Below are 9,327 nucleotides of genomic sequence, written 5' to 3' on the forward strand. Positions count from 1 at the left end.
ATCAAATTTTCATTTCTAACGTAACTACGATTAAAGTATTCGTGTTTATTTACAGTAATGTGAAAGTCCATTAAATATTATAGTTTTATATATGCCAATCACCAAGCATGATATTTAATTATGGTTAAATATAAAAACAGTTTTAAGCTTGTTTTAGATAATAACATTTTGTTGCTAGTAGTATGCGATACTATTTTGGTTACTGTAATATTTACAATTATATATTATTATCACTTTTAAACTATTGATTACTATACTATTATTATAAAGTTTACTACATCAATTCGCCTGACACAAAGTTATTATATTAAATCATGTAAATAATGCTACTAATAGGCCAGTATGTAATATGAGACTTATTTCAATACCAATTTGAGTCTTTATAAAAATAATTATTACATTGTGATTGGTTAGTGTTTTCACTTTTTTCGGATCTGAGTAAAGCTTGGTTTCCACGTGACGTAGACACCTAACGCCAGTTATGCTTGGTTCCATATAGAGACGCAATACAACGACGTAACGCAATGTAAGAGATTTGACCAATCACAAGCGATGGATTTATTCGACTGTCGCTTGTCATTGGTCAACTCGTTTGTGTTGCGTTTATATCCTTGCGTTGCGTCCTAGTGGGAACCAAGCTTTAGTTGACAAATCACGAAAGTTCGTGCACTTACGTCGAAGTGGGAACAAATCATCACTTCTACATAGAGAATGTAGATCTGTTGTTTTTTTTTACCAAATTGAATTTTACCAGAATTAAGAGGACATTCTTATAAATTGTTTAAAAAGCAACTTAAATCCCTCAAAGAATCATTAATTTCTGGAATTCTTTCACTGACTATGCGATAATCGCTAGTTTCAAGACACCATGTAAGGTCTAACCTTTTCCCACTGCTATCAAGTAATTGTATTTTTTCATAAATGCATCAGCGGATAATGTCTTAACAAATATCAATCAACAGATACTGCATCCAGCACATGAGAATATAATTGAAGTTAAAATAAATATTTACCTATACGGCCAAGTTAGAATTTGATGCTTTCTTTTAAAATATTGTTTATTAAACAAATCCATTGAAAAGGTTTCTGACCAGTTATGCCAGACTTTAAATTACATTAGATACATCACTCACGGTCCTGGAACGTAGGTAGGCGACCTCAAATCGACCACTGGATGATATTGTTGACCAGTAACTCCATATTTTAAGAATCTCCTTGGCCTATCAGAGCTGGCGGAACCATTTGACCCAAAGCTTGGTCGTCCCATACTTGAAGTGGTTACTTCAAACGAATATTCGTGATCTTCACTTTGAGGAGTACTGGTGAGTTTTGTTGTTCTTCTTTCAGTGTCAAAGAGATAGGTCCCAGACATTGATGGGTTATGTTGTCTGCTGTCACCATTCATGTCTCTGTTAGAAAAATAACCATTCCCGTTGTTGTTACCATAATTAGTATCTGCTTGTCTCGTGTCTTGTAAACTCGTAAACTTGAGTGAAGACATTGTATGACTACTTTCACCTAAGCCGTTCCTGTCTATCATATTTGAATAATAACCAGATGATTCACCTGATGACTGATCTGTGCTTGTCTCAACATCCATATATCTCATCGATTCTAACGACACAGTGTGTGGCTTGTCTGACTTTAGAAGAACACCAGCAGCTGTAACAACATCGTCACTTCGGTTTCCGGAGGTCTCAAGGTACTTCAGAAATAATGTATTGTCTGGCAACTCAGGAGTTTCTGACCGAACTGTCTTTGTTACGATTTCCGTTTGTTCTCTCTGATGATACAGACTAGCAAACTCTTCGATTTCTTCTAGATCTGACAATGAAAGTATAGTTGAGTTTGAGGCGTCCCTGGTAGCCGGTGAACATTGGACACCAATGTTAAAACGTGGTGTTTCGATTGTTGAAGATCCTTCGTCTCTGGTAACTTTGTTCACCTGGATTTGAAGGTCAGATGAGTCTGGATACTGCTTACCAGCATCAGTGTACGTCCAGAGATCAGATGTTTTAACATAGGTCTGAATACCTGAATCATACGCGTCAGGGCTAACTTGAACTTTGACATTTGTCGTATTAGGTGCTTGTTTAATCTGACCTTCAAGATTCATTATATTTTGTTGAAACTCTAATGTCAGTGTATTGATCTCTGTTACTTTCTCCTCATACAAGATCTCAATTCGACTGTGTTCCTTCTCTAAATCTGACAACCTTTTCTGAAGATTACGAATAATGTCCGTTTCAGTGAGTTCCTTTGTTTGTGTTCCAGAAGTATAGGTTGGTGTTTCTTCTGTTATTGTTACCAGATTGGATGTTGGTTTATTGTACGTACTAATTTCCATGCGTATTTCTTCCATCTCCTCAAGCTTACTATTATACTGCCTACGTAAATGATCGTAATCTGTTTGGAGATTCTGTAGTCTTGCTTTAAGTGATTCAATTATACCAATCTCTTCTAATTCTCTTGTTTGTGACGATATGTTGTATTGACTAACGTCGGCCGTCTGGGTTTCCAAAATGGACAATTCTGGTTCTGGAATGGCGTCAGTCTGTGAAACAAAATCTGTATGTTTCACTTCCAGCGGTTTAATAAATGGTCTTGCTTCGACAACTGTTAGATTAGCCTGTGTTTCACTTTCCTGAGTTGGAGGTTTCTCAGCTTCAAGTTTCTTGATTATTTCCTTGCGTATCAGATGTCGTTCTTTCTGAACTTTCTCAATGTATAATGTCTCCATTACTCGCTGTATCTCAAGAACCATACATTCCCAAACTGTCAGCTTCTGGTTTGTACCAGAAAGTGACGGAGCGCCAGTTTCTCTTTGCTTCCGTAATATTTTATCCACAGTTCTTCTAACCTTTCTCTCGATTCGTTCCTCCAATTCCTTTAGTTGGGCAGGAGGTATACCTTGCACTTGTTGAGGACTTTGAATAGGAACTGTTGTCACGGTCTGAGGAGTTGATACGGGAGTGCTTGCAAGGTTCTGACTGCTTGCCACAAGTTTAATTACTCCAAGATTATCTAATTCTCTTGCGCTTGGAGATGACTGTGATCGTTTAAATTGATCTTGCCTTTCACTCCTTCCATTATCGACTGATTCGTTTTTACCTTCACTACTGTCACTGAATGACCGAAGTTTAACATTACGAGGAAGAGTCGCTGACCTATGACCTCTGGAAACATGATCTGAACTCCCATACTGCTGACCAGGTATGGCGTTTGGTTGTATATACTCAGAATCATGTACTATTACTTGTGGCGGCACTGCATTGCCATTTGAAGTGGAAGCTTTGGAAGAAGCCCATCCAGCATCAGATATCCTGCCTTCTTCTAGGTTTTTAGTACTGTCAAAATGTACAGTTCTAAAGACACTGATAGTCGCTGCCGAATTAAGACTCTCAGTGTCATCATCATCCTTGGTGTCAATTTGATTCAATGATCTGCTTCGTTTGAGTATACCATCTTGGTTCTTGTTTTGTCCTGTTCTGTAGCCGTGGCCTAAAGTTGCAGATCCACTACCACTTCCGCTACTTCCATCAAAGGTTGTTGTCGCAGGATGCGACTTCTTGGGACTCTTTACCAGTTTTGAAATTCCTGCAAAGAAAACATTTCAATTTGTTAATGATTGATTTTTTTGTAATAACTTAGACATAACAATATACCTTAGCGCAGTACTATATTTTTTTAATGAAAAAAAAAGAAAAATTACCGAATATATTATAATCATTATTAGGCCTAAAGGATTATAGGTTCAGTAACAAATATCAACATGCGCCGTCATGACGATAGAATCTAGTAAAGATGTTTCCATATTAAAGGACCACGGTATCTTATAGCATTCCGGGCTATGTTATGAACTTATTGTGCCGTATTTGTTGGCATTAGTGTAGCTGGGAAGTTCTTTTTTAAAATTTTGAATGAAACACATTATTGTTTTGATGATACGTGTTAAAAGTAAACAACTGAGATCGTCTTGTCATACTGCATGTACTATCATATTGATATATAAAAACAGTGTCGTTACGTTTCAATCCACTTGGTTTCCACGAATATATTACCAACGTTTAATGTTCGCATTTTTGCGTGTTTTCAACAAATTGAAATTCCAAACGATTTTTATAAAATTCGGAATGGGTGACAACATTCCCACAACTTTATGCTGTTACAATACAAAGACAAGTATATAATACCTCGTTTAATGTACTGTATACTTTAACAAATCAATTCAAAAAGTACCTGTAAACAAGATTTTTTCTAACAAATGTATACAAATAAAGTATATTTTAGATGAATACAGATAAGTCACTATCCTCTATCAAGAAAAAAGTTTTATAACCTAATCCTGTGGTTGGTTGCCGTACATAATTATTTAAAACGAACCCACAAACAAGGCCTAGGCCTATGTTGTTGAAACGACTTCCAGAAAACCAACATTCTATAATAAGGGTAAATGTATTTTTGAATACTTCGATTTAAAATAGTTAAGGTATCAAGTTTGATTCTCTAATGGAAGCGAACTAAGGTATTTTTCAGTTTTTGTTATAGAAATAAAAACTGGCTTTTCAGCTTAAGCCTAGCTGCTACTACTATTCAATAATCAAAGCCAAATATTAACAAATTGAAAAGAAATTGTTGAAGGATTATTGTATACAAAGCTTGATCGTTTCTCTATAGACTAGCTACATACCAAACGGTGTCGACCCATAAGCACTCTACTGTGCCAAATTATCTATGAAGATTTTAAATAAATAAATCAATTCTTTACAAAATTTTGTTTCTAAAAAGAGAAAGAAAGAGAAAGAAAGAGTATTTATATAACCTTGGTGTTCAAAGCAGCCTTATTTATTTTAACACGTCGATTAACAAGTCAGCAAGTCAACTGGGCAAAATAAATATTCTTTTATATAATATAATATTCTTCTTTTTAAGACTTCAACAAATATCAAGATATAGGTACTAAACTGCTAAATATCCATCAAGTCAGTATTATTTATTTCAATAAACATGATTTTGGAACAGTTACCCTTAATAAATATTATACTACTTAATTATATACAGTAAATAATGTGGTAATGATTACCAAGTTATTGTAACATTCGTAAGCTCTTTAACTTTGCTTTTGTTACTACTGTCCCATACTAAGGTATGTATTTAATTGACAAAATCAATTTATATTAGATGTAATGTGGATATGAACGCAATGGATAAGGAATGACAAATTTAATTTCATTTTTCTTTACCAAATACAATTAATGTCTATATTGTGTCGTGTAACTTTCTCTCTTCATGAAGCCTGACCTAATTGTAACTAGAAACGTGGAATATTTTAAATAAAGGATAAGTTACAAAATTATTAAATAATTACTGTAATAAGTGAACAATTATTTTAGATAGAAACCGCAAATAAAACATTTTTATATAGGACTGACCAGTTCTACAGTTTGGTATTACTATGGGCTGAAGTCGACGATAATGTTAATCTATTTTGTACTGTACTATACTAATTGTCATTATAAGCACCTATCTACAATAGTGGAGGAATGACTTCGTACCTACTGTACTGTAGGTTCTTCGCCTTCAGGCTTCACCCCTAATCTGTTGTTTCCCCTCCCAAATTGTCAATATCATCATGGAACTATTATATTATAGTTCCATGATATCATACAGTAGATTCGACTCTGACATTACAAAATGAATGCATGTTAACGATGGTAGAACTAAGACTCTCCCAAGAGTAACATTGAGCGTGAAAACATATTAAACTAGATAATAGGTAATACGGTAAACTCCTCAAACACCTAAACAAAGGTCAAAGTAAATAATTATGTCAGAATAATAACCATTCATTGACAATCAAGAGGTTTAATAAAACACGGCCATGGCATTGTCTGTTTTGTTTAGTTGAATCACTAACTAAAACACTCAGAAAATAGGCCTAACTAACTAAAAAATATCCTTATTCTCTTATTATAATCTGTTTCATCTTTAGTGACTCTGCGCGGTCACCACGCGTTTTCACCGGAATGAATCCAGGTCAACGTATACGTTTAGAGAGTGTTTTAATTCTCAACATGACCATATACAAAAATACCTTTCACAGAAAGTTGAAAATAAACAAAATATTCATCAAAGAAATATGAGGAAACAACAAAAGTTTAAGTTTAAGTCACTACACACACTACACACAAAAATTAATATAAAAAATATAATAATAATAATGCTTTTTTTTTTCCTTTGGTCAAATTAGTCAGAGAATCGGGTGAAATATTGAATTCTTATATTTTTTTTAATTAATTTTTGTTTTGCGGTACTAACTGAAACAGTAAAAAATTTAGGAATAGCCGTATATTCCTGCAAGAAAATATTTTGTATCGATGGCCTACGCTACAGCCATTAAAAGAATGGGTAATTCCTCCATTTTACAATTCAAAGATTGTATTCCCGAAAGGTTCTTGTCAAATAATGCGTCATTTTAAAGGGCTTTATTGTCGCCCACAACGGCGCTAAAACTTCTTCAACTTACCTTTCTTAAATGCTTTAGTTTTCGATGTTTTTTTCTGCTGCTGTTTTTCTGGTGATTCAGACATGTTTATGTATTCGTTTCAGACGCAACATCTGGAAAAATATGAATCAAATTGTATTAATTTCGATCATTTGTCAGAACTTCAACAAGTTTGAGCCATGGTTGTGTGAACTGACAACACGCTACTGTTGAAAAGAATTTAAGAACAGATAGTGAATAATGAAAGCCTTGAGGTTGAATTTGAATGAATAGAGTTTAGGTCACTCAACCATGCATCCAAATATAACAATAGCCTTTATAAGTGGGTGACGGAAGGTGTGTTGGCCTAAATTCCTGTGACTTTTAAAACTGTATTAGTACTACTGTAGGCTATACATTTAGAATCGAGGTATGACAATTAAGGTTCATCAAGTGTACCTAACCATCGACTGATAGCCACACAAAGTCTTTGCTTTTTTATTGGAAACAAAATTAGGTTTTATGTTCTGTTTGTTTGAGTGAACAGTAAATAAAGTAGCAGACCGAATCTCAGAATGAAACCTCAAATTGGTTTGCCTTTTAATAAATTATGAAAGCATTGTGCTTAGCACATGTAGGCCTACTGTCTTTGTACCTTGACTCTGTATACAATTTTAGAATTGAAAAAGCCATTAATACAACACATATAGGCTACAACAATGACTGTTGTTCATATAGCTTGACTTTTCTGTTATCTAATTGGTATCGTCGATTTTATAACTGATTAGTGTACTTCGTGTGATCAACTAATTTGGTCTGTGGAAATAATAAGTACAGTACTTTGTATCGCGCTATAGGTGAAGAAATTGAGATCATCCAATTATTTTGCCAATACGATATCAATGTAGGATGTTGAACGCAATTTCACTACTGATAATTAATTTTTTTTCAGAGGGGAGGGGGGTGTGCGTTTGAAAGTTCGAACGAACGATATTTTATAGGCCTAGGATTTAGGAAGAAGTGTCCTTTTCAAACTACGGACCAGCAGGAGAAAAAGCGTTCCCCCGTTGTATCCACTATAAATTCTGGCATACGTACTTGAATAGATTTTTAGACGCGGGATCACGCCTTCATATTTCACTTTAATCCAGGTACTGAAACAACAATTGAAACAAGGGTTGGGTAATGGCTTAAATTTCGTAAAAGCATCATATAATAAAAGAAACGAAACCACATAAAATATTTGACTAATGCAGGTCAAAACCACTAAAATATAATTGATCGAAATTGATACTAAATAACTCATTTTTTAAATTTATATTTTAATTTCTAATTCATATAAATTCTAGCGTAAATTAATTAACTAGTTTGTTTGGTTATTTTTCAGTCACTTATTTAATTTGTATAAAAATTGGTTTCAGAATAGATTGGCTTTTAATAAATGATAGGCCTGGTAATTGAATTATGGTAATGTTAAATGCAATATGTATAGAAACGGAGTAATTAAGTTTTAAAGTTCGGTAGTAAAATGACAGTCATAATTGATGTTGTTGATTATTTTTCCAGCCAGCAGTCTTGTTTTGATGTTCCTGGTGTCCAAGTCATGCCAGCACATTTAATAGGCGTGCCTGGTGATTGAATTATGGTAATTTTAATACATGCAAATATGTATAGAAACGGAGTAATTAAAGTTGGTAAGTTTGGTAGTAAAATGACATAATTGCTGATGTTGTTCTTCTTCTAGTCATCAGTCATGTTTTGATGTTCCTGGTGTATATTTTAAGTCATGCCAGCACATTGTATAAAAAAACTCTCTTTTTCTCCACAAACATCTCAAAGAATTCTTCCAGCCAGCCTTTTTTGGCCTAGGCCTAGTATGATACTAAGGAATCACCATACTAAGTATCTGAATAATAGGCCTAGTTAAAAATCTGTTAACAGAGGTTTTAATAGTTCCATTTTCCCCTAAGCATCAATTGCCTCCTTTGTCCACCATGACGTGACTGAGACTGACTGCGTACAGTGTTTTTTTTTTGTCACGAATTTATATATAGAGAATTTTTTTTTTTATAAATAATAGTACTTTTTTTGTTGGTATTTACACATACATTTGATTCAATTTCATACACCATCTCTAAGTTCTCCTATTCTATTGGAAGCAGTCTGCACAGGAGTTGGATCATAACCAATACGTCTGTGTATTTCGTCTTGCTTTTGTTTTGCATCTGGAACTAGGCCTAGGCTTAACGGTAGACCTTCCATAACAGCGTCCTGTACGGGAGAAGATGTCGATTGTTCGGGGTTGCTAGCATGTGAAACCTGGTTCTTTTCTCGTCGTTTATTTTCAAGTTCTTTCTTAAAACGTTCAAATTCATCAATATCTTCAAGTCTTGGTTCAATTCGTGTAGGTCCTCTTTTAATCATATTTTATCAAACCGTTCAGAAATAATGATAAATCCAGGTTATTTCAAATTTACTTTAGCTCTAAAAAACACGTTTTTTCATCGAAATATGGATCATCAAAGGAGGCGCTGTTCTGTTTTTCAAATGAACGTATGGAGTGCAAAAAGTGAATTTCTGAATCAAATACCGAATTCTATAATAATTATAGAATTATTGCAAACTGATGCAACATATACTAATTTTTACCTTCCCCCAGCTGTAATAACATTTGGATTTTTGAATATAATAATATTCATTTTCATTACTGAAAACGGAGTTTGCATAAATAAACAGTATGATATTGAAAAATAATAATATATATTTTTATATAATGTATATTTTAATTTATTTTAACAAATGAGGGGCAATATGTATAAGTTAGTTATAACACTACAGCCAAC

The 9,327-nt window shown here is 33.8% G+C and overlaps 2 protein-coding genes across 2 annotated transcripts; both read right to left on the bottom strand.

Moving 5' to 3' along the window:
* Positions 1-738: 738 nt before the first annotated feature.
* Positions 739-6,702, bottom strand: LOC144837622 (uncharacterized). The gene is made up of 2 exons (XM_078692816.1): positions 6,527-6,702; positions 739-3,597 (listed from the first exon to the last, which is right to left on the bottom strand). Exons 1-2 carry the CDS (start codon positions 6,588-6,590, stop codon positions 1,130-1,132), a joined length of 2,532 nt encoding a protein of 843 aa, XP_078548942.1. The 5' UTR covers positions 6,591-6,702; the 3' UTR covers positions 739-1,129.
* Positions 6,703-7,724: 1,022 nt separating this feature from the next.
* On the bottom strand, positions 7,725-9,000 carry LOC144837460 (anaphase-promoting complex subunit CDC26-like). The gene has a single exon (XM_078692585.1). It carries the CDS (start codon positions 8,906-8,908, stop codon positions 8,606-8,608), a length of 303 nt encoding a protein of 100 aa, XP_078548711.1. The 5' UTR covers positions 8,909-9,000; the 3' UTR covers positions 7,725-8,605.
* Between the last annotated feature and the right edge of the window lie 327 nt (positions 9,001-9,327).

The sequence above is a fragment of the Antedon bifida genome, chromosome 3 (assembly GCF_963402885.1).
Source record: "Antedon bifida chromosome 3, ecAntBifi1.1, whole genome shotgun sequence".
Lineage (NCBI taxonomy): Eukaryota > Metazoa > Echinodermata > Crinoidea > Comatulida > Antedonidae > Antedon > Antedon bifida.